At 42.7% G+C, this 24,793-nt stretch overlaps 1 protein-coding gene across 1 annotated transcript; it reads left to right on the top strand.

The window, feature by feature from the left end:
• Positions 1-17,706: 17,706 nt before the first annotated feature.
• Positions 17,707-22,649, top strand: LOC134179078 (uncharacterized). The gene is made up of 4 exons (XM_062645981.1): positions 17,707-21,406; positions 21,533-21,670; positions 21,727-21,900; positions 21,959-22,649. The coding sequence occupies exons 1-4, from the start codon at positions 17,771-17,773 to the stop codon at positions 22,307-22,309; spliced, it is 4,299 nt and encodes a 1,432-aa protein (XP_062501965.1). The 5' UTR covers positions 17,707-17,770; the 3' UTR covers positions 22,310-22,649.
• The last annotated feature ends 2,144 nt before the right edge of the window (positions 22,650-24,793 follow it).

The following is a 24,793-nucleotide window of genomic DNA, read 5'->3' as shown; positions in this document are numbered from 1 at the left end:
CAAGGCATGCAATGTGGAAAGCATTAGAGACACTGGCGTACCTGAAGAGACACTCCAACTGATGACGTATTTCCATCAAGACATGAAAGCAAGTTTTCGTTTGGAAGGAACAATGCAAGAGGAGAATGATGTTCAAAATGGTCTGAGAAAAGGTTCTCAAGTGTTGTTCTATTTGTACATATGTTTGGCTGTAGAAAATAGGTCCGTTAGGGTGGAAGTAATTGAAGGAGTGGCCATTACCATCAAGTACGAAAAGGACAAGGAATTGTTCAGGAGGTATATTGAAAACGTTTGCAAGAGTAAGATAACAGAGTGTCAGTTTGCTGATGATGTGGCTCTTCTTTCATCATCAACGCCTGTTGCCCTTGAGGAAGAAACCTTGAGATGGTAGATAAATTTTCTTATCTTGGGTCTGTCATTACCAGTTCTGGACTAATGACCTTGAAAGTAGACAAAAGCTGGCCAAATCATCAAGGACTTTTGGGGCTCTGAGAGAGACGGTCATCATTATAAATACATTAACATAACAACAAAGACGAAAATCTACATTGCGTGTGTTATGTCTATGCTGCTTTGTTGAGCAGAATGTTGGGTCCTTCTCAGAAAGAAAGTAACGCAGCTGAACGCCTGTCACCACCGATGCATTAGAAATATCTTAAGCATTTCCAAAAGGAACAGTGGTCTGAGCACATCACAATGGCTGAAAGTGAGGATGAGGTGGGGAGATGAGGAAACTGCATCTGAGAAGGTGAAAAGAGAAGATTGGAGTGGCTGGGACACCTAGAAAGATGCCAGACCAGAGAATACCGAAACAACCTTATTTGGATGGTTGCCTCACCCCGTTCAAGATGTGGTTCAAAGAAAAGATGGAGAGATATGACGAGAAGACACTTTATGATGAGGAATGGTATGATGAGGCTGCAAGTCGAGAGCAGGATCGATAACATTGTGTTGTGATGGTTTGGAACATTGGAGAGGGAATGGGGGTACGCACTGCGGTCGAAGACAGGGATGTGATGTGTGAGGTGCGCTCTGGTATCTTTAGAAGACATAATGACAAGGGCAGGCACAAGTGTATGGAAGAAAGAAAGAAACGTAGGGTTAAAGAACAACAAAGTGCAAGCCAATGTTCAAACTGTTCAAATGGTTCAGAAGTAAAATAGGATTGACGGGGCACAGATATTTATATTTCTAGCAACTTTGTTGCCTCTTAGAGGCAAGCGGGGGGCGATGCTACGTAGCTGTGTATCAGGACCGGACAAGTGTGTGTGTGTGTGTGTGTGTCTGTGTGTCTGTGTGTGTGTGTGTGTGTGTGTGTGTGTGTGTGCGCGCGCGCATTTGTTGTCTGTTGCTCAATTGGTTAAAAAGAGCATTTGGACAACGGCAACATTCGAGACCTTCAGATCATAAGACCCAAGTACGGGATGGCCACAGACTTATTTTACCTTAGGCAAAGAAGTCACACGCTATTGCTCTATTCAACTCAGGAGTTTAAATGAGTACCTGGTCATTGACTGGGGCAGGACATCAAGCACGGGTTCCTGTGGGCTTGAGGGCCAGTACCGAGGCTGCGCCAAAGTTAGTGCCCTTGGATGCTCTGCCCAAGCACCGGGGATACGTCAGCGCAGCCTGAAACTCCGATTAGCGCATGAGGGCCCACCTAGAAATAGGCAGGGTACCAGAGTTCAATATTAAGTACTAAAGAGCATATCCATCTATTTGTGCGCGTGCGTATGTGTGTGTGCTTGCGCGCGCGTGTGTGTGAGTGTGCGTGCGTGCGTGGTGTGTGTGTGTGTGTGTGTGTGTGTGTAGCTCAATTGGTTAGAGTTCATTTGCAAAATGGAAACATTCGGAACCTTGCACGGTTGCAAGTTCAGATCGAAGCGATAGCGAGATATGGCATAATTTCCTTAAATAGGCAAGAAACCTTACACACAATTGCTTCTCTCGACTCATGAGTATGAGCACTGGGACATTGACTGGGGTGGACAAGACCGCTGGCTTGGCAGTAACATCATGCAGACGACGGGTAGCTTGTGAGCTTTGGTGTTTAGTTCCAGAGTTGCGCCATAGTCAGTGCCCGTGGAAGACTCTGGCCAAGCTCAGGTGGAATTTAGCCTTGGCGCTAAGCCTCCACGTAGCGTATGGAGGCTCTGTCTGTAGAGGCAGATGGGGCTATCTCCGCAACTGACCTTAGGGTCGACGTCAAACGACGTGGAAGGCTTAGCATTTGTCCATTTGTCCAACATTTTGTGTGTGTCTGTGGTTGCGTGCGTGCGTGCTTGCGTCTGTGTTATTCTTTATCCACATGCACGGTAGGTTTTTCAAAATGATTTCTACAAGTGGTGTTGTGTTCAGTTTTGTTTCGTGGATTTGCGAGATTAATCTTTTTTCCTTGTATTTTGGGAGATTTCTTGGCACGCACGCGCCGTAGATCGAAGTATACAGCAATCTGCCCGTGTCTTTGTCCTAATGAACTTTAAATGCTCATTTGGTTGCTCACTGAACCACCTTCAACCTGGTGTTTTGATAATTTATTGCTGTGTTGAGCTGTGCACATCCAGGTCTATAGTTTATCTTTCACCAACAATTTTCGATATTCAAATTTATGAGGTGAACTAACTAATGAAATTTATTACAAAAAGGGAAGTGACAACAGTTTAATACATACATTAGCATGTACATACATCCAATTCTAGATTTTCTGTTTGGTGAAACTTAGCGACACGTGTTGGCATTCTTGTCTATGTAATTAATTTCTTCATATAAGCATGTTACTAAACAAAGAATGCTCAATTGCAATTCATCAGACCTTGTATGCATGTTCACTCTACCAGCTAGTTAGTAGATTGATCTCAGCAGACGGTAGTCCAATCACGATGATTTTTGTACTATTACTGATGTATTGTTATTTCATGTTGCAGCTTCACGTCCTTCTGAATGGATCTTTCAGGAAGATCAGTGAAAGATCTTACCAGAAACGAGACTTTTGAGTTGAAACTACCGAAAATAAGTTCTGAAGAAGGAATTATTGTCCCTGTGTTGGACTCTGCACAGTTTAGCAATCCTCATCAGAGCCCAATGATGCCTAGCGAGTCATCATGTAAACGTCTCATTTCACGTCTCCTCAAACTCGATGAAAGAGAACGAAGCAGTCACGGGGTAAAGTTTCAGTTTGGTATCTTCAGACTGCAGGGTCTACAAGAATTCATTGCAATGCATAAAGCAAAAGACGTTGCAAAGGAGGTATGTTATATTCATGCATGCATACATACAGTTACAAAATTAAGGTTCGTCCACACTGACAACTGGATTGCGATATCTGACCGCAAACATCGCGTCCACACCAAATCCTAATCCACATCGAGAGGTGTATTCGATTGACATCGATCACGATCGCTTGAAAATTCTTAGATAGTCCATGGGCCCTACTTCTATGTACGCTACGACTGCAGCGGAACATGTAAACTTTCTCGCTCTTCCTTGACCTCGCTATAATTCGAATTGCCTGACATTGCTGTATTAATTAACGCTTTCCACAATAGAAGCAAATCACCCACAAGGACACATCGGGCATATTAAAATATATCAGTCACACCATACCGAAAGAGAGGCGAAGATATCCCTTTCAAAGTGCAGTGTAGACGCTCGAGATCACAATCGGATTGCGATCCATTTCTAGTCTAGTGTGGACTGGGCCTTATGTTGTTTCTTCCCAGTAAGCATGTGGCAGGGTTGTGACCTCTGTCAACGTAGACGCATCTATGACGCAGTGAAAATGGACCGACAGCCACTAGCGTACAACTACAGGCTTAAACGACTACAGTTAAGAACATTAATGAAAACTAGTCGAAACTGCTATATAATATATATGTAGAAACTGCTATCTATCTATCTGTCTTTTTTTTTTTTTTGAGACACAGGTTGGGTGCACCAGCACGTCAATATCACCCGGGGACCAAACCCGGCCATTCCGCCAGCCACAAGAATTTCTTCTTGTGACTCCTGTCTGAGTCGTATTTGGACAGGTCTCATGTATGATAATCATTAGTGTTGCACGAGAAGTAAAAACTGACTAAGTGAATGCGATCTATGGTGCCCCGGCCCGACTCACGCCGAGGTGCGAGGTGTACATGTTAAGTCCATCACGACCGTTTTTATGAAATGTGGACATACACACAGACTGACTACACGGTTATAAATGACTGACTGAGTGACTGACTAGATCACATGTTTTTTTTGGTTTTATATTGGTATACCCAACAGAGGAGACAGGCGGATGTCAAGGCCGCCGTCGCCATCCTCAAAACACAAGGCGCACGGCCTATCCGGTGGTCTCCATTGGCGAGAAAAGAAATCAATTCTCGGCGGACGGTGAAGGCGGGCTTCGTGCCACTCCTCCACGATCCGACGCCTGATGGCCGACGCCGTTACACTCAATATGCTATTAGAATTTAAAGAATTACGATGTTGCCAATAGGATGCGATGAAGGTCCAGACGATAAACGATGCGGGTGATGATAGCGATAGACCACACAAGAACGGAGCAGTCAAAAGAGTCACATCGGACGGAACGTCCGACAGGAAGCAAGTGAGAATACGTCGTAAAGAAGGCTGGAGAGACCTCGCCGACGGACAACGAGCGAAAATATGCTCGAGATCAGCCCGTCCGTCGCCACACGAGTTACAGGAGGTGTCGTGAGAAGGTCGGAAGAGTGTCAGACGGTCTGGAGTCGGAAGGACGCGATGGAGAAATTTGAAAGCAATATCGTTGGAATACGGGGTGTCCAGTCTTGCATCCTGAAGAGCGGAGCAAGCTGTCGACCAGCCCTCCGACCAAGAAGGGAGCGTCCACTTATCCTCGGCCATTGGTGTGACATCTCTGCATTTTGCCATCTGAACGTACATTCTCTTAGAGGAAAGAGGAATCGGCGTCTTAGGTGGAAAGGAAATCGATAACAGTGACGGAGTGGCTTCGGTGTCGGGCAATGTAAACCAGACGGCTGGTATGGCAGTGTGCAGTTTACGCACAAAGCCTTTAAGAAAGTATGGTCCGACTTGATATCGTTGCTGTAATCGTGCGATCTCTTTCCACCTATTGTTCTCTCGTAGATCACCGACAGTGCACAGTCCCGCTGTCGCCATGCAACGCGAATAGAACGGTCTGCCGCTCGGATCGGTGATGTTTGGGTTGTCAATTGTCTGTAGAACGCTGGTCAGGCGAGACGCTAATAGTTTCGTTAAGATTTTATAATCGACCGATAGCAGTGATATCGGGCGCCAGTTCTTGAGGTCCCGCCTTTCTCCTTTTTTGTGTAACAGTCTGATCACGCCTGTCCGCTGACTCGTGCCGAGTCTACCCTTACTTAGAGCCGCATGATACACATCGAGAAGATCTGACTCGAGCAGACTCCAGAAGCGGCGGTAGAATTCCACGGGAATGCCGTCGACGCCAGGAGATTTATTGCTCGCCATTGAAGCCAGCGCCACGCGCATCTCTTGCACAGTAATGGGTCTATCTAAGTATGCGCTGTCTTCCTGTGTCAGTCTTCGATCAAGGCTTGCGGTCAGTCGATCGGCTGATTGTTGGCAGATAGAGGTGGCAGAATACAGACGTTCATAAAAGGAAGCCGCTGCTTCTAACATGCCCTCCGTCTCGCTGTAAGTGCTCCCGTCGTGAGTCAGATCTGTCATCGTATTTTCCGTCTGTCGTTGCCGTTCTAAACGGGCATAAAAGCGCGCCGACTGTTCTCCTCGTTCGATCCATTGTAGACGAGAGCGTACCCTGGCACCAGCGGCATCCAAGCGGTCCAGAGCGCGCAACTCATTTTCGGTTCGAAGAAGACGATCACGTGTGCTTATATTACGATCCTCTCGTTCGGCCGACAAGCGGTTGTGACACTCGAAGAGTGTGGCTTGGAGATGTCTCCTTCGGCTTTGCCTCCTTCTCGCACGTTCTTCACAGTGAGCGCGAGTGAGATCACGCAAGTAACACTTACCCACCTCCCACCAATCGACGATCGAAGGAAACCGTTCTTTTTCAAATCGCCACTCAGTCCAAAAGCTCTCGACTTTGCCTACAAATTCGCCGTCTGTTAATACGTCTACGTTCATGTGGAAGTAGCCAGGACCTCGGTTCGTATTGGTTTGCAGAGGTATGAAAGCGCGTACCGCTAAGTGGTCCGACCACTGCCACGGGTCTATGCGGACCTCGCTGACGTTGAGACAATCGTCGCTGCACAGTATTAGATCCAAACGACACATCTGCGTAAACCGATCGTTATGTCGTTTCCACGTGAAATCTCTACCGTTTGGATACCTAGACCGATAGACATCTTTATAGTTAAAGCTCTTGATCAACGAGCTTAAACGACGGGTACCGGGATCGGGTCTGTCACTCGAGGCATTGAATTTGTCTAAGCGTGGATCCATGACAGCGTTGAAATCTCCCAGGATCCAATGGTTCGACTGTCCCACGAGAGGTTCTACTCGAGACCTAAGAAATTGTACTCTGTCGACACTCGCACAGGGGCTGTATACACACGTAATGTGGTAGACACTTCCCTCTATTCTGACCGATGCCGATATCAGTCGTCCGTCGTTATCTCTGCCAGTACAGGACAGTTCGGAGTGAGCGCGCTTGGAGAATAGAATAGCAACACCATTTTGCTGCGATGTTCCCAGATTGCATAAGATATCATAAGAAGGAAAATCTTTACTATATTCTTGAGCTTCCTCATCTGTAGCCCAATGAGTCTCTTGAACACCAACAATATCAACGTGGAGAGAACAGAGAAAGCGATTTAGAGCAAAACGCTTGGACGGGTTACGAAGACCATTGACATTTAAGGTAGCAATAGTTAAGACCGACATGAGGACACTTAAGTCGAGGGGAAGGAGGAAAAGATGACTAGACGGAAAGAGTGGGACAGAAGGGAACAATTATTGGGTGTCGGGAAGTGTAGCGATCGACTCGGGAGCATCGCTACTCTTTCTGAAGTACGGGGAATCACTTCGCAGCTTTCTCATAACCGTCGTACCGTCACGCATGCGATAAGGCATCATCGGTTCTCCCTCGTGAAAGATTACATTCGGTTCTTTCGATCGTGATCTGCTCCGCATCGACCTGCCCGGCGATGAAGAAAGGCTTCTCGCATATCTCTGTGTCTGTTTCCTGCGTTTACTTCTTTTGGGAGGTGGTTCGACAAAGACAGGGTTGTCCTTATCGCCCGTGTCGAAGTAACTGTGATCTCGGTTAGCCGATAAGGTTGCCTCCGCCCAGTCGGCTGTTCCGGAGGTCTGAAGACTAGTCGTAGCGACGGAGTGGGAAGAGTCAGCGGAAGGGTTTGTAACTTTGTCGTTTACGTGAGGATCGGGCGCACAGTGCGAAGTTTCGTCGGGAGTGCTATCGTCAGCCAGAGTTGGTGCTTGTGCAGGGGGCCTGCCTTCTTCATCGTTCTGGGAAGTCAACTCTTCCCCTACCACTTCCTCGGACCCCAGAAGAAGGTCCGAGTTGTCCACTGTAACAGAAGACGAGGGCGCGCCCAGAGAAGAGTCGCGTTGTCCGTCGCCGTCTAGGATGGGGTGGTCTACTTCTAGATATGGCAGTTCGGGTGTGCCAGCACACGATCTACCGTCGTACGTCCAGGGCGAGTCGGCTCTCTCGCGCAAGGGATAGGGTTCCGAGGCATTTGTGTCGGCATCCATCTCTGCCTGGTAGTCGTGTGAACGAGTGTCCGGTTCGGGACAATCTCTGACTAAATGTGATGCACTCTTGCAGCGATAGCAATGCCTCACCATTTTTCCGCACACTCTCACTACCAGATTGTAGTGACCGATCGTGATTAGACTAGGAAAGTCGTCGGCTGTACAATCCTTAAACTTAAATAATCGGACACCCGTTTCGATGGTCGGGTGTTTCTTGCTGGTTAGTCTTCTCGTCGATACGAGTGTGCCCTTCCTGCACAGTATGGAAGTCACGTGACTATCATCCATTTCAAATGGCATCAATAATGTGACTGCTGTGTACTGAGTCTTCGGTTTTTGTACGCATTCGCAGGCAAAATGCCTTGCTTTGACATCTACTCCGTGTGTCAGGAGTGTCTCTTTGGCTATTTGATTCTTTAGTGTTACCTGGTAGTGATGACGCTGCACTCTGGCTATGCAGCTTACTTCGTCGACGCGTACGTGTTGCAACACCGCGTCTTCTACTTCGTCATATGACACTGCGAGGCTTTCGTCTATTCGAATCCTCAGTGACATGTCGCGTACAATGTGCGCCGCCATGTTGACTTTGACGAACACGAGCGCAGTCACTCGTACGGCAGAGAAACTCTGCGCACAAGATACAAAACGACGAACAGACACGCAACAGACCTGAAACGGTTGGTTTGCTGTCTGTCTGCACGACGTTTCCTCCTAGACTGAGACTTCTTGATCACGTGTCACTCGGTCAGACCAAGACAATGAAAGAAAATTGACGTCAAACGACGCGTTCTTTCTATCAAACAGTAGCTAAAGACATCAGCTACTGAAATGCGATGGACAGCTGGAGCGAAAAACTCTCCAAAGCAAGAAAAGACAACAAAATAGGGAGCTCACAGAATACGTGCACACCCTATCTATCTATCTATCTATCTATCTATCTATCTATCTATCTATCTATCTATCTATATATATATATATATATATATATATATATATATATATATATATATATATGCTATCAGCAATGTCTTCCTTTGTCTTTAATCCTTCAAGAAATTCCATGGATTCTACACTATTCTCTAACCACACTGTATACATAGGCACATAATAACAGATGTTCTAACAAGAGCCCCGCCGTTGTATGCGAGGTAATACAGTATATTCCGTTATGCAGCCGATAAAACAAAAGAACTAAAAAAAGTATGCTTTCTCAGTATCTACTTCTAAGGTATAATACAAACAAGCAACTAGAAAAATGAAGAAGTACTAAAGTGCTAAACCCGCTGCTCGGAACAGATACTTCATACGCAAGAAAGGACACGCATGACTGGACTGCCACCTGTACAGTGCGCTGCCAATTAACATGAAGATCGTGAGATGGGGGCTGGACACATTGACTAACACTCTCAAGTGGCATGGTAATTAACATCAGCGATAACGTGATTGCATGCACTACATTTCAATTTTCCGATTACTGTAACCTTAGCGTAAAAGCGTCTGGGTTTAATTAATGAAAACAAATTAACTGAGCAAGTATCAGCTACTTGAGCAATTCAATCCATACTTGTGTAGTTACTTGTGTACAACGCCGCTCTATATGAAGTATAATTTAATTGAATGTTGCCGTTGTTTGCTAGGTTGCTAAAGAGCGAGAGTGGTTTCAGCAATGCTGTCAAATCCCAGAAGGGTTGAACGTAACAGTTACTGATCTTCACCAAATCGAACATTTGAAGGACACTCTATGGAAAAAAAAACCTTCTTCAAAAGTAGCGGGCGATCTAACGTGCTACCAATTATCACAACTTGTCTGCGATAGATGGGTTACTGAAGATCATTTTGAAAACATTTGTGATATCATTAATCAATCGCAACAGCAAACTATCTGTCTTACACTATCCGAATTCAATAAGTTTAGATTGCAAGAGTACACGATGACTGCAGTGCAATGCAGGCAAAACATCAATCTTGTTATAATGATAGTAAACGTTTGCATTGATGTTACTTTGGGAACTTCTTTGGCATCTCACTCAAAACAGTGTGGTAACCATTGGGTAGTCGTGGCGTACGATTTGAATGCTAAGGCATCATTTTACTGTGATCCATTGGGATATCCTGTGCCATCCAACCTGGCTGTAGAAACACAGCAAGCACACAATGAACTAGGAAATATTTTGGGCAAGCAAACCGGCCTATCCTTTCCTATGACAGCAATGCACCAGGCACAGTTTGACACAAAAAGAAGACACGTGTGCTCAAGGCACTGTCGCAATTTTCCTGTGCAAATCTGTTCGTCTGCATGTGGTGTGATCGCAATGTGCTTTCTTGCAATTGCATCTTTTTGTTCAAAAGTAGTTTGGCAGTATATATGTTCTTTAAAGAATGATGCTGACGTAACACGGTCACTCTTGACGGTCTTTTTTCATGTCAGAAGCTATGCTCCCTATTTGAGAATAACCTTGGCAAGCTGGATTCTAGAACAAAAGATAGACATCTACAACTTAGTGGACACCAGAGTGCATTCAGATCCAAACCCGTCATTAAAACTTAAGAGAGAAGAAGAAATGGAGTGGCTTTCCCAAAAGGTAGTTTTACAAAGTTAAAGCCTGTAATATAGCTAAATACCAGTATGCTGTACATGTTTTACAGCAACATCAAGACACAGTTAGCCATGGGGAAAACGAGGCTGTTGGTGAAGTAATTGAGAAGAAGCACAGTCTTGACTACCAAAAGGTAAACAAATAGACTGCAAGTGTTTTAGAAAGGGATGAGTACAAGAACACACATTTACAACAACTAAAGACCAGCATGTAAGTTGATAGCAAAGCAAGTAATGTAGCAAGACAAAACTAACTATAACGCGTAGTATCTTCTCTTTACTTTGAACCTACGTAGATTTAAGTTTTTGCAAAGTACAGCACGTCTTATGAATGCACACACACACACGCACGCACGCACGCACGCAAGCAAGCGCGCACGCACACACACACACACACACACACACACACACACACACACACAAACACACCATCCATCCATCCATCCATCCATCATATTCTGCCTTTATTTGAGTAGAAAGTTATTTTCCTTGTGGTTTTGCAGATCAATTGATTGCAGATCTGCAGAGTAATCAGCCCTACGAGACTGTTATTGCTGAAGTTCAGGCATCCACACACACACACACACACACACACACACACACACACACACACACACACACACACACACACACACACGCACGCACACACACACACACACACACACACACACACACACACACGCACACACACCACACACACACACACACACACACACACACACACACACACACACACACACACAAAAACACACACACACACACACACACACACACACACACACACACACACAAACACACAAACACATACTGTACAGAGAGAACTGTTAATATATATATATATATATATATATATATATATATATATATACATATAGTAACGATGAGCTGGTTAGATTATTGATTATTAGTTAGTATCCCGTTGAAGACAAATGAAATGTAACGGAGTGTCCCGTCCGGAGATATTCCGTTCAGAGATGTATATTCGGGCAGCAGGAAATGAAGATGTATAATCGGTTTCCCCTATATGTGCAATCTCACGTCTTGTTTCACACCCATTTCGACAGTCCTGTTGGATGTGTCACTTTGAAGACGTTGCTGCATTTGCAGGGAACAGGCGTATGGAGCTTGGTAGCAATTCGAGTTGCGTACGAGGGCAAATGCAAGTAGTCGTATCTTCAACAACCAGGATATACTAAAAATATCTTGCTCTAATAAACGTCTCAGGCAAGAACGACACGTATATGGGCAGTTCAGATTCGGTGGAGATCGATGCGCCGTTGCTGAGAAATTCGAGCGCGAGTCGAGGCAGGTTCGATCAGCTGGAAATCGCGTCGTCTCCAGAGAATTTCAGAATACGAAGATAGCCTCACTGTCGAGCTCCATCGATTTAGCGTATCGGAGCAAAATTCGGTGGCGCTAGGACCCATCGTTATAAAGATCTTTTCTTACACACATACACTCACAGAGACACCGCTCGAGAAGGTCGCTTGCTAGAGTAGCGGAAAGGAGCGGCAGTTTGGGAAGACAAGAGGGCACAAAGATTCAAAATTTAGGCACACGGTTCATTTTTCCATATTTATATTTTTGGTCCTTTTTATCCGCGTTCATTAAAGTGGATATGAAAGTTAAACTACTACAAAGACGAATGCATGCATAGCATACAGTCGCGAGTTGTTTTATGGACTTATAGTTAGTACAGTTGATGTTGAAATTCGTCGTTTCTACGTTTGGGTCAGTGGTTTTTAATTTTGAAGAAACTATGCACTTTTGTCAGTTCTGTTTTGGCCTTCTTTTGCATTTGTAGCGTGACGATTTGATGTTTAGGACGTTTCGTTGCATGAAACTGCATCTACGAGTATGGCACAAGCGGTGCGATATGGTAAGTACTACACATAATAGTATTTAATTTGATTGTGTAGTAATATTTGTTGCATTGCTGCATGTAGATCAGCAACAGTCAATGTGCATTCCAACTAGCCTGTATGCAATAATTCAGAAATCTTGCGACTACCATGATATCGAGTCCAAACAATTGGTATTTGATGAGGAACAGCTTTACAGGTTGTGCGAAGATCAAACAAAAACATCCGTGCAGACTTGTTCAAAAACTGACAGAAAGAGAATTCTCTTTGCAGAGCTGACGAATGAGTACGACATTGTTGGATTGTGCGGTCAATGCTCACTTATCGCTGAGTATTTACTGCAAAGAAACGAAATTTCCCAAAAACTTTTTGAATCTTTACAAAAAGATGCTAACACGCTACCATTTGGTTTGTACTTTTGTACTTCAAAAAGTGAATATCCTGCTTTATGCATTCTTTGGAATCCAAATGACACCACTGAGTTTGAGTCAAAAGCATTAGTTTTGCTTAGAATATTGTGTCAACAAACTTCTGCGATTTGGGTATTTGACAATACTAATATTGAAACTCTGAAGGCTGTTGCAACAACAAAGACTGAAGTGAAACGTTCAAGGACAGTGATGAAACAAGGTACACTTAAATTGCGACCAGGTTATTATAGTAAATAGTTTTATGTTATTGCTCTACGTTTGTAGATGTCTTTAACGAATTGGTTGGTAGTAACGCTTCGTTTGAGCTCAAAGGTGAGCCTAGAACCGACAATACTGGCTACCAAGTCATCTCTAGCAGTACGAGATTCTGTTTCCTTTCGGAGACGGTTGGCGTAACAGTCGAAAACCAGAAGATTTCAAAACCAGGAACGTCAGACTGCTTTCATTACAGTGGCCATTTTACCGAAATTGTTACACAGATGGAAAATTTTTTAGTAGAATTTGTTGAAGTTCGTGTTTCAACGCCATTTGCCAAAAATTTGATTCAAGAGAGGCTAAACATAAGCTCCAAGTTGCAGCAGAAATTAGAAGCAGCTGAAGAATTTCTGCTTTGGCTATGCCCAACGGCAGAATTTGTGTTTAGAAAGCAAGCGGCTCTTTCTCTCTTAACTGTGAGAACAAGCACAACCTTGATGGAGAACTTGCTGGACCACCAGGACAACTTCCAACTGTTCTTTTGTAGCACTTGTGATAGTATCGGTGATAAATTGAAATGTAGCAAATGCAGTAACACTGGTGTTTCAACTAACAAAAATTTTAGAGAAGAATGGAATCGCTTGTCTAAACAGAAACAGAAACAGGAAGTTAAAGACTCAAAAATTCCTGATGCCAATATGAAATATGTGAGCGAATGCATTTCATTTCTGACAGTTGTAGAAACTGCTATGCGCAATGCTGCTGAACAGCAAGAAAATGGAAAGATCAGCTCTCAACAATTTGAAAAAGATTTTTTAAAATCGTTTGAACATCTCCTACCAACAAGGTATAAACCGCAACCCTGTCAGAACTCGTCCAGCAATCGTTGGACAATCAGCCTGTTTGCCCTTTGGAATAAAGTATGGCGCAGAAATGGACATGGTACGGAAGAACGTATTGAAAGCAGCCAAATCAAATCAAATGCTCTAGAGACATACACTACGCCTAGATCTCATTTTCTGTGCAACTTTGCTTTTTGGAAAGACCTTGAGATAGATAAACTGATATTGACGAGTTTCCATAGTAACCCAGGATGTGCGACATTTTCTTTGTCTGGCCACGTTGTCGTTAGTTCACAACCTTTACTTAAGTTACACGACAACATTACTTACCAGCTAAATCGTTATGTTTATGCGAATGAAGTTCTTTTTTGTTTCGTCGATTCTCGTGGTTATGTTTGCGTCATATCCCAGAATCCAATTAGTTTGAATAAAGCTATTTTGATCTTTTCAATTTTGAAAGCAAAGCCACGCACTCCTTCTATACATTATCTTGATAGTAGCGTGCCATGCATTCAACATGCAGCGTATATCTCTGATGTGCTACATCTCATAGCCATGGTCTCTCCTTCAATAGAAAACACCCATAAATCTAGCGTGGCTTCAATACAAGTATTGTCCAACGAAAAGGGCAGTGGTGACATTTTTCAATTTTCGGTAGCTCGAAGGTCAGCTTCTAAAGAAATGTTGAAGATAAGAAGCGTACAGTTTATTCCATGTCTGAGATTTTTAAGCATTTTATACGAAGACTCGTTGGTTGATATCTGGAAAGTCGAGTCTGTAGAACTGCGCTTCAGAGTTACTTTTCTACAAACTTTTGATTGCTTATCTTATTCTCCAGATGGCTGCCAGTTTCTGCTGGCCAAAGCTACAGATAGGGAACAACTTAACATTTCAGCGTACCGGATGTGTACACTGCCAGGAGATAGACAAGTAGATGAGACATGTCGTCTGTCATCGATAAATGTGCGCACAAGTTTGGATTCTCTAGCAAATTGCTATTTTCTTGCTACAGCCGTTGCCAAAAGTGAAATTAGAATATCTTTTGTGAACGTTACAGCTACTGTTATTCTGAATTGTAATTTCCCACTGGACCACAGAAAGATTGATACCAACTTGGTCAAAGGCAATGAACGCAAAATTAGCAAAGCGCCACTTGAGGCCTTTCAAAATGCCCTTCAAGAGTGTTTACGGGTATTTCCCACTAAGATACCATGTGACTCAAACGATTTAAACTTTGGTGAAGAACTGGTAGTGATACGAAGGGATGACGAAGATTGGTCAGATCTCGAAATTTCTTTTAAGAAATGGCTTGGATCACAAATCATTTCCAATATCAAAATGCAAGGAAAGAGTGCTAAAAAATTAACATTTTTAAAAAATGTTTTAGTGAAGTCAATGAAAAGTTTGAATAACCACAAATGTCGGAAAATGTTCATTTTCGGAAACTGGATAGTCAAACTTATTTGTCTGCTACCTGTGCAGATCGTTCGAGCAAATGAAAGTCATGTTTTGCCAATTAACGGCGGGGTCAAGGTCATGACTGTGGAAAGATTGTCCACGAAAAAGGAAAACCGACGTGTTTTACCTCGATCAAACCTTTGTGATGGTATGGACTTTGGTCCAATCGAGTCGGTCATAGAGCACTACGGAGGTCGTGTCAAGGTGATTTCTAACATTGGTCGCACTTCGACGGGCAGAAGTTATCTTGGTAATCATCTTTTTGGATCACTCTTTGAAGTAGCGCCTAGAAAATGTACGAACGGTGTTTGGATGTCTTGTCGTTCTTTGACGTGTCATTGTAGCATATGCACAAACATTCCAAAAGATCGTCGCGCTTCTACTCTTCTAGTTGCATTTGATGTAGAAGGTTTTGACTCAATAGACTGCGTTCTCAGGGGTGACAAGCTATTGTCTCAGTTAGTATTTTCTCTTAGTTCAGTAATCTTGCTGAATGCGCGTGAAAAGGCGTTGGACAAAAGCATTCAAAAAATGTTAAAAAGTTTTGCATCTGGAGTCTCTGAAACTTGCACAGCCGACTTGGACAAACGTGAAGAGCATCCTGCTTTGCAATACAGAAACTTTATCTATGGCAACAAAGCTCTATTTGCAGGAACTTTTGTGCCATTGTTAAAGGATATACAAAGAAATGAGATAGAAGCTTTGAATTGTCAGATTCACAATGAAATGATTGAAACTAAAAACAGAACTCCCCACCTCAACGTTCTATTTAAGGAAACAGCTACTGCAATGCTACAGCCTTTGCAAACCCTAGAATACTATAGAGGCGTTAAGGATCTGTTTTTCGAGTTCGTCCAGCCGTCTTTGTGCATTTTTCAGAATGGGGCATGGTTTTTGCGTACACTAAGAGCTGTAGTAAGGCAATTGATGACTCATGAGAATAGGTCTCTTCAGGATTACTTTATTGAAACAACAAAAATGCACGTGACTGAGGCCATTGAAGATGCTTTGGTGAGAGGCAGGTTCTCCTCGTTTGCTGGTGACATAGAGATACCGGATGACTATAGAATTAGCACGAAGCCATTTATTGTAGATATTACTCTCCAAAACCAGAAGAAATATACTCCGGTTGGTCGTTGGAAGGGTAATTCTGTGTTTGTTCGTTACGGTTTTTGCAACTTTGTAACAAACGTATGTACAGACGGGCAAAAACTTGTTCTTGAAAGGCACGGTTCGGAGCTTCCTCTGTCACAAGTTCAAGTATTAGAAGGAGAGCTTATTAAAAGGTTTGCCACTACTGACGAATTCAAGCTGATGGAACGTGATGACTTTTATGTATTAGGAGACACTTACAATGGACCAAAAACTTTCTTGTCGCAAATGTTCGACTTGTTTCGAAGAGAAAACAAGAGAAATGAATACAATGAGAGAACTGGGTGGCAGCCGAGCTTTTTCGAATTTGTTTTAAGTGTTGTAGAACGGCGCTGTAATAGAGTCAAGTTGTGGTTTGAAGAATTGGCTCAAGACCTACGTCTTGAAAAACAAGCTTGTGATAAAATTATACCGCCTGGGGTCCAGCATCGCTATAGGCACTTTTGTGAATTGTTTCGCGTGTGCGGTGCAGTGTGCGGTAGAGAAAATTGTCAATTTACCTGCTTACTGCCTTACTCACATGCTACGGGCGAAAGAGACTGTCACGACTGCTTAAACGAGGTTCACATATGCCAGAAAGAGTGTAGGTATGATTGTAAAGAGGAAGAAGACGGTCCACTGGCCAAATGCACAAAGGGAGCAGGTCACGACGGTATATCTGGAGATTCTGAACACAAATGCAGCTCGCAAAATTACCAGTGCTTGCATCATTGTCGTTTTTGTCAGAATGGTTGCAGAGAAAGATGTACCAAAACGGCAGGACACGAAGGAGCTCATGATTGCGGAGATCAGCACATGTGCTCAAACAAATGTAGTGTACTATTTTGTCCCGCTGAATGTACTCGGCAGATTGACCACCAGCACAGCTTGTGCCTTTGCAACGAGTCTCGTTGCAACTATCAATGTGAAATGCCGGGTTGCTTTAATTTCTGCAGAGAGGCTCATGGACATGTCTCCGAAAAGTCTAGTCCACATCTTTGCGGACAAATTCACGAATGCCCTGCTCTCTGTCAACATGTTGGTGTTTGCAAACGAATCAACCGATCTGATCAGACCTTGCTATTGTTTGCTCATGTTAGCGATGCATCACATGAAACAGTTGAAGCTTCAGAAGAATATCCTATACAAATTCCTCAAGTAGCCAAGTGCAGTAAATTGATTAACGTTTCTCGTTTCAGTCACGAGGAGCAACACTGTTGCAGAGAAAACCATTCTTGTCGAGAAAAATGTCCGTTATGTCATAAACTTTGCACTAAATCTGTAAAGAGCACGGGTATTCATGTAGGAAGGCATGGTATTGAAAATGGTCATGGCTTGATGCTCTATTCATATCTGGCTAGCATGAATAGAGGCGACACTCTTCAAGTTACAGGCAGAGTGACCAGATACAGTACTTCGGACTACTTGTACAAAGAAACTTGCGCTGACGTCTGTTTGCACAACGCTGCCGGAGGAAGAGGGCATTGTCATGTTTGTAACATACATGACGATTGGAGTTTGAATTCTTTGCGATATCGCCCTTTCGAAATGAAATTGAATCCTGATGATGGATACCGAAAAGGTTTATTTTCTCACACTGAATTTTGGAAAATTATGAAGTTTGACGATCCTTGCCGCAGCGAAGAGTTCGATCTTTGTCCTGCTCGTTGCAAAACATGTGTTGAAATTAAGAACTGCACAAGAAAGCTTTGGCACGATGATGGAGTCGAGCACAACCAGTCTAGCGCTTGTTTAAATGAAGCTTGTTCTGTGTCTACCAATGGGCATCATTTCGAATGCAATCATATTCCCAAATTTCATATTGTATTTGTTTTTGATACTTCGGGATCAATGAGGGCATCCGACTGGCGGCCTTCTTCAGATATTGATATTTGTATCCATAAAACTTGCCAAAATCGATTTGGAGCCGTTCTGTTGTCTGCATTAGAGATGCTTCAATCTCGTCAATGGATAACAAACAGATGTCAAGTGACTATGATAACGTTTTCAATGGTAGGCCATGCAATTTTTAAGCGAAAATCTTTAGAAGAAGCTATCAAAACGTTCGGCGACATTTTAAAAGACGGAATTAAGTCGTCATTATTTCAAGAAAAGATAACCAAGTTTATGCTGCATACAGACGTATCTTCTAGAAACGGCAAAGATATCACTTTATCTGGATACACATCGTTCGCAGAAGGACTGAAGGAGGCCAACTCTGCTATTGAGGAAAACTTGAAAGACGACGAAACTACAGTTATTGCATTTTACTCTGATGGACACAACAATGCCTGCAAGAATAATGATATCAAAACGCAAATAGAAAAGCTAGGAAATTTGAGTTGCCAACCTCTTAGAATGTATTTGATTTACAGCGAAAGGGAAGCTGCTGAAGTATTTAGTATGATGAAAGAATGGTTTGAGAAGAAATTCATTGGACAGAGTTCTTCTTGCAAAGTAGAATGCTCTCCGTGTACTCAAGAATGGAAAGAATTAAAAGATCAGTTTATGAAAATAGCAGAAGATTGCGCACAAAGGCAGTTTGTTGTTGTGAAAACTGAAGACTACAATCAGCAATTAGATTGGCATTGTTTTCCGGAGCAATCTGATGCAGCGAAGTTACAATCACGGCCAGCCCGTTTGGTTTTGTCTAGTGCTGTCTACTTCAAACTTCTAGTCTTTTTTAGACCAATCTGGTCTAAATTTGCAAATCACATCTCATACAGAGAGCACATCTTGGAACGACAAGAAACATCAGTTTTACTGTACGGGAATTCTCACGATTGTCTGAATGAGATTATGAAAGACTTAGCATTGCCTCATGGTTTTCAAGTGTATGAAATAGAGTTTGGTGGACATTCTGGCACCGAACAGCGGGATAAAATTATTAGAGCTTTTCAAAGAGGTCGAGACGCAGCTTCTGGTTCTCGTGTGTTACTTCTGTTTAGTCAATTAGATTTAGCTTTTCACAGTTGGGATAGTGGCAGTGCTGACACTGGCGAACCAGAATTTCTTCTGCAGTTGGTGCTTCTCAAACTCAAACCTCCCGAAAACGTGGATTTGTGCGTTTGCTGCACATCTTCAAATCCATGGGCCTTTAGTAATCAGGTTTTACGCAGTTTTAGTTTGCTTGTTGAAGTCTCTCATCCAACAGAAAAAGAAATCAGCAAAATTGTCAACAGCTGCTTTTCTTCTGCGATTCGGGAAAACAGAGATCTCGTTCAGCAAAGACTAAATGGTTGTACTCTAAGCAGCATTTACAAATGTTTGAAATCTATTGGCAGCAATGTCGATGGCTTCTTGCAGGATGACAGTTCGTTAGAAAACGTAGAAGAAAATATTCCTGCACAGTTAGTTCCTGATCATATTCGTGATCGAATTCAAACTAAACAACAAGCACTCCGCTATTTTGATGGTAAAAGGAGACTTTCAGAAATGAGCCATGATCCGCCACATTGCGGAGTACTAGTTGAATCGGACATATTTCAGTACTACTCGGGTAAACTTCCTCTTGAACAGAGGTTATGGGCACTCATCGGTGAGCAGCAGTACAAAACAATAGAAAGGTATTGTATGACAAACAGCTTACCTGAAAAAGTCAGCTGTGTTCTAATTGTCGGCGCTAACGATGCATTGAATCATTGGATCTCTTCTTTTATTGCTCACAAAGTAGCGGGATGGTACACTTGGATTGCAGCAAATACTTTGAAATTTTGCAATTTACAGGAAATTTTATTTCAACGGCTGCTTGATACCACAACAAATTCTGTTGTTATCTACGCAGAGAGTTTGGATGAGGCGTCCAAAGATAACTTGAATTTTTTGAATTCATTAGCAAAGAAATTGGTGAAACGTAAGAAACGCTTACATATTATTGTCAGCGCAAGCGCAGATGGAGAAAGGAAAGCAAAACAGTCAACTCAGGAATTGCAATGGTGGCTAGATGCCACGATCAAAAATGATGTTTTCCTGCCACTAGGAGCGGCAGCACGTAATCGTCAGCGTTTGAACCTACTCCTTGATATAAACTATTCTAATTGGAGCAAAATCAGTAATGAACACATGTCTTGGATTGCTGCAGAAACTAAAGAAAGAAGCTTTCAAGAAGTTGTGGATGTACTGAGAAAGGCTTTTGATCGTACACTAGTAGACTACATCGACTGTACGCATGTGCAAGCAGTTGCTCTTACTAAGTTTGATGAATCAAATCCACCGATGAACGGTCATTATTTTATTGCATCCCCATCTGATGCACTTTGTGCCGTCCCGCTGACAGATGAAATCAGCACACAAGCTGAATTCAAATTGTCTCCTCGACGTCTAACTGTGGAAGACGTTGCTTTTGTTTTGAATCTTCCAACTCGCTTTTGTCCAGAGAAATTGGGGAACACTAAAAGAATTCCTATTGAAGAAAATGAGAAGAGAATTTTAAAGATCTCATGTGACTATGCAGTTGTATCTGTGGAAATCCAAATAGACTCACTAGAAAATGAATGTATAAATGACTCTTGCACGCCTGTGGACGAGGAAGTTGCAGTTACAGACAGTGACAGTGAAGTTGCAAGCATGCAAACTTTAGATGTGGGCGAGCCACGTGCAGCACTACAAAAAATCAGTGAGTTACATGACATGGTCAGCGAGGCTTCAGATCACGACGACAGTGAAAACACAGACAATTTGCCTGAAGATTTTTTTGAGATGACGGCGTTTTTTTGTTCACCTGGACAACTGGACCCTCCTTGCATTTATACGAATGGAGAATATAAACTTGGCCCTGTCTTTTATTTTGGAGAAATCCGCAAAGCTTTGCTGTCCCAATGTTTTCGAGCATCGATCACTTTGCCAAGTGGGTTTTCACTACTCGACTCTGACGTTTGTTTGTGGCACAGTAAAACTAAAGAATACCAGATACCCAAGTGGAAGAAGGTACAGCTCTGTCGCTGCACAGATGCAAACAAACGCACCATTTTCTATCCGAAAGGACCATCAGTTACACTTTCCAATGACAACATGTCGTTCGTGACAAAGAAGCTTAGTGGGTTTTGGGCATGGACAAAGTGCCAGTCTCCACTCAGCTGCACAATTTCTTATCATTATGTGGCCTGTTTGTATGCCACACAGTGTCCAAAGAAAGGGACAGGATGGAAGTTCAGAGTATATGTATTACCAAAAGAACAGCTACAGGTTTGTGGCATATTAAATGTATCACATACAATACATATAATATATTCTACAAAAGTAGAAACTTCTTACATTAGTATTAGTGTTTCTTGTTCTATTTTAGTGTAATTGCAGTGTTTGTGCCTACAGATTTTAGACAATTTGGAAACAAGTCGAATTCACGCTGGATACCGAGTAGACGGTCCTCGAGAAATAAGAAGAAATCTTCAACAGTTTCGTGTTTTGAGTAATGTCAGCAATGGATGGCATGTTGCAAACGATATGATGGTTCAATAGATATTTGTGAGTGATATTATTCAAGCACTAACTTGATCTTGCTTTAGGACATCGTGCCGGAGTACAGTGGAAGGCCTCGTAGTTGTTCTAAGGCACTTGAGTACAGAATCGATCGCATACCGGACTCTGATGAAGAAACGTTTTTCGTATCGTTCAAATTGATGGGAATCGAGAACGACGTGGTAACCAGTTTGTATGTACAGCAGAGTTTCCCGAGAAAGGCCAGTCATAATTATTATGAACATTATGTCAGAATGTTTATTGCTATTTTGGTACCAGTGGGCATCGTCTTGTGGCATGGTAGAAGAAGTAAACGTATTTTCAGAACTGGCAACATCAGCAACAAGAACATCTTCCAAAGAAGAAAATGTCGCCAGGAGTGTGGACCTAAAAACCTTCCGTTCTTTGGCAAATGTTTTGGGTTTTAGCGAGACAGAAATTGCTACCATTTCTGAGGTAGCAAGTGAGGCAAACGAAGGTGTAACGAAGTGGGCGAGAGAGCTAATTAAACGATGGAAAGATGCGGCTAGAGAAAGGGGGATTACAGGAGACTCTCGCAAGCAGCATCTTATCAATGCTTTATTGTCCGATGAAGTTTCCAGACAAGATCTTGCGGACATGTTGCTTTAACCTAAAACTGCTCACTCTCGATGACTTACCCGATTAATCGTGAACATGACATACCTATGTGACTGTTGTCTTGTTTGTACTAATTGATTGGAATGGGTAAGCTGCATGATGCATTGGTTAAAATTAAGAGCAGCATGGGAGTTAGGGAACTTCAGTTAGACGAGATGTTCATTATGGGGTATATTGCAGCATTAGCCAGTATGACTGTACGACTGCTATGCAATTTTTTGCTGACATTAGCCGTATGTTGCTCTACAAAATGGCAGAATTGCTGTCTAGCTGTTTGATCTAGCTTTATGTTTTAATTGCTAGAGCATTCAAAACAAGTTAATCTTGCGAAACGGTCAATTTTGTGTCATTTATTTATAGCAATGTCAAGGCGATGACCATTTCTCCAAACTTTGACTATGAAGATCTTCTCTTGTACAGAAATATTTAGGATCAATCGGAGTTACTCAGTATGAGGACACTCTAAAGTGAACCTTGCTTGACGACTTCTGTTGAAGGTAGATCTTCTTGTGTATTCATTAGCATATATAGTGGACACAGGGGACACAGCTCCATATTATTAATTAATTAGTTAAATTTCATTCATACAGTTCAATATGCATGCATAGTAAGTTGAACAAATCAACTATCGTATGTTTACAGTAGGCTCGATGTATTCGAGAAAAGATGCAAAGGCAATGGATAGCTCAACAACCACTGAATAGATATTCGTTCAGAGCAGGATTGCTTACAGCGTGAGCAACACGTAAATGTATTTGCAACAATACATTTTGCTCAACTAACAGGAGAGCAAGTTTGCCTTAAACCTGTAGAGAAATCTAACACACTGAGGGGTCTATTAAAAGTAGTTTTTTTCTAAAATATCTAACCCTAGTTGCAAATACAATACATGTACATTATCACTTGATTAATTTGACAATTAGAGTTTCTTATCTTCTTGCTCTATTCGCTAGCGTAGCATCGGAGGCTAGAGCTCCACCCTCCAAACATTGGTGAGAGTTTTAATATACTCTATGCTCTACACCAAGAGCCTATCAAAACAAGAGCGAGCGACGTCGGGTGTTTCTGTAGAATAACATTTCCCAGCTTTCTACAGGAGGAGTATCGAATTCATAGGCCAATGGTACTTTAACTAAACCAGCATCGAGTCGCTAGTGTGGACAGCGCTCCTGCATGTATGTCGCTCGACTCTATTACAGTAGTAGCTAACACATCTCTGCTAAATGACACCACCTAGACAAAAGTGAATCCCAAAAGAGACGGATGCGTCAGACGATCAGTCGCGCGCTGTATGCGTGAGCATTGCGTTAGTCTATATTTTCTGCCCACTTGCTTTGCAGTGGCACAACCAAGAAAACAGGAGAGCATCAATCAACTCATCAAGTAAGTCAACGATAAAGGTTCAAGCTGAGCATTGTGCACATGCCTGCAGTTTAGTGTACGGTATCTAGACGGCCAGAAGATCTTGTGTCTTTGATGGAAGTTGCATGGAAACAAGAGATTCTGTCATTGTTACAATTTTGCACTAGTGAAGGATATCACCATGAGATGCCAGAAAATCCATTTAGAGTTGTGTATAAAAGGTGCTGGACAGGAATAAATAAATAAAATGACTGTACATGTTGTATTGTAAATTGTAGAGAAGCTGAGAACTTTCTTCGTTTATCAAGTTCAAATTAGACATATGGCGTTTCTTCAAAACGTGCCAAAGTTTGACCTACATGTACAATTCGACGAATCTCGTCTATACAAAAATGGCATTGTTATGGAGGCAATATGGGGCGTTCATTTACATTGTCATCTGCCTTTGGCATCAACTCCTCACTTCGCACATGATATCTCTTTATAAGATTAACGTGATAGGTTTTGACTTTGCCCTTCACGTTGATTCTATAATCGTTCGACCCAATTCGCTCTTCTACGGAGTAAGGTCAGTAATAGAACAAGGATCATGTCACCTTTTTCAAACTGTCGCTGTCTTGCCCTTAGATCATAATGACCTTTCTGATATCGTTGTGCCTTTCATAATTCTTCTCGTGCTATTTGTGTAGTATGCTCAAGCCTCTCCTTTAATTCTAAGACATATTGATAGGTAGTGTGCACGTCCGTGTCATCATCTTCTTGCGTCCAGAGGTGACGAAGTATACGCACCGGTTCCCGCACCGCTTTCCCAATTTCTATTTCAAATGGAGAAAACCCAGTAGACTCTTGTGGTACCTCCCGGTATGCAAAAAGCAGAGCGTTGACATATCTGTCCCACTGCTTAGGCTTTTCTACACACAGCAGTCTCAGCATCGTCTTCAAAGTACCATTGAATCTTTCTACGAGACCGTTGCACATGGCATGATAAAGCGTAGTGGTAAGTTGACCGATACTAAGTAGTCTAGACACCTCCTTCATGCAATCCGAAACGAATTGTCTTCCCAAGTCACTGAGAACTTCCTCCGGTACTCCAACTCGGCCAGGAATTACTCG

Source organism: Corticium candelabrum, chromosome 4, assembly GCF_963422355.1.
Source record: "Corticium candelabrum chromosome 4, ooCorCand1.1, whole genome shotgun sequence".
Taxonomy (NCBI): domain Eukaryota; kingdom Metazoa; phylum Porifera; class Homoscleromorpha; order Homosclerophorida; family Plakinidae; genus Corticium; species Corticium candelabrum.
This window is presented reverse-complemented; position numbering and strand designations above follow the sequence as displayed.

Coding starts and splice junctions, on each gene's coding strand:
- LOC134179078 (XM_062645981.1), top strand. CDS start 17,771: ATGAAATTGAATCCTGATGATGGATACCGAAAAGGTTTATTTTCTCAC. Junction 21,671..21,726: donor ATGTTGCAAACGATATGATG/GTTCAATAGATA, acceptor ATCTTGCTTTAG/GACATCGTGCCGGAGTACAG. Junction 21,901..21,958: donor AGCAGAGTTTCCCGAGAAAG/GCCAGTCATAAT, acceptor TTTTGGTACCAG/TGGGCATCGTCTTGTGGCAT.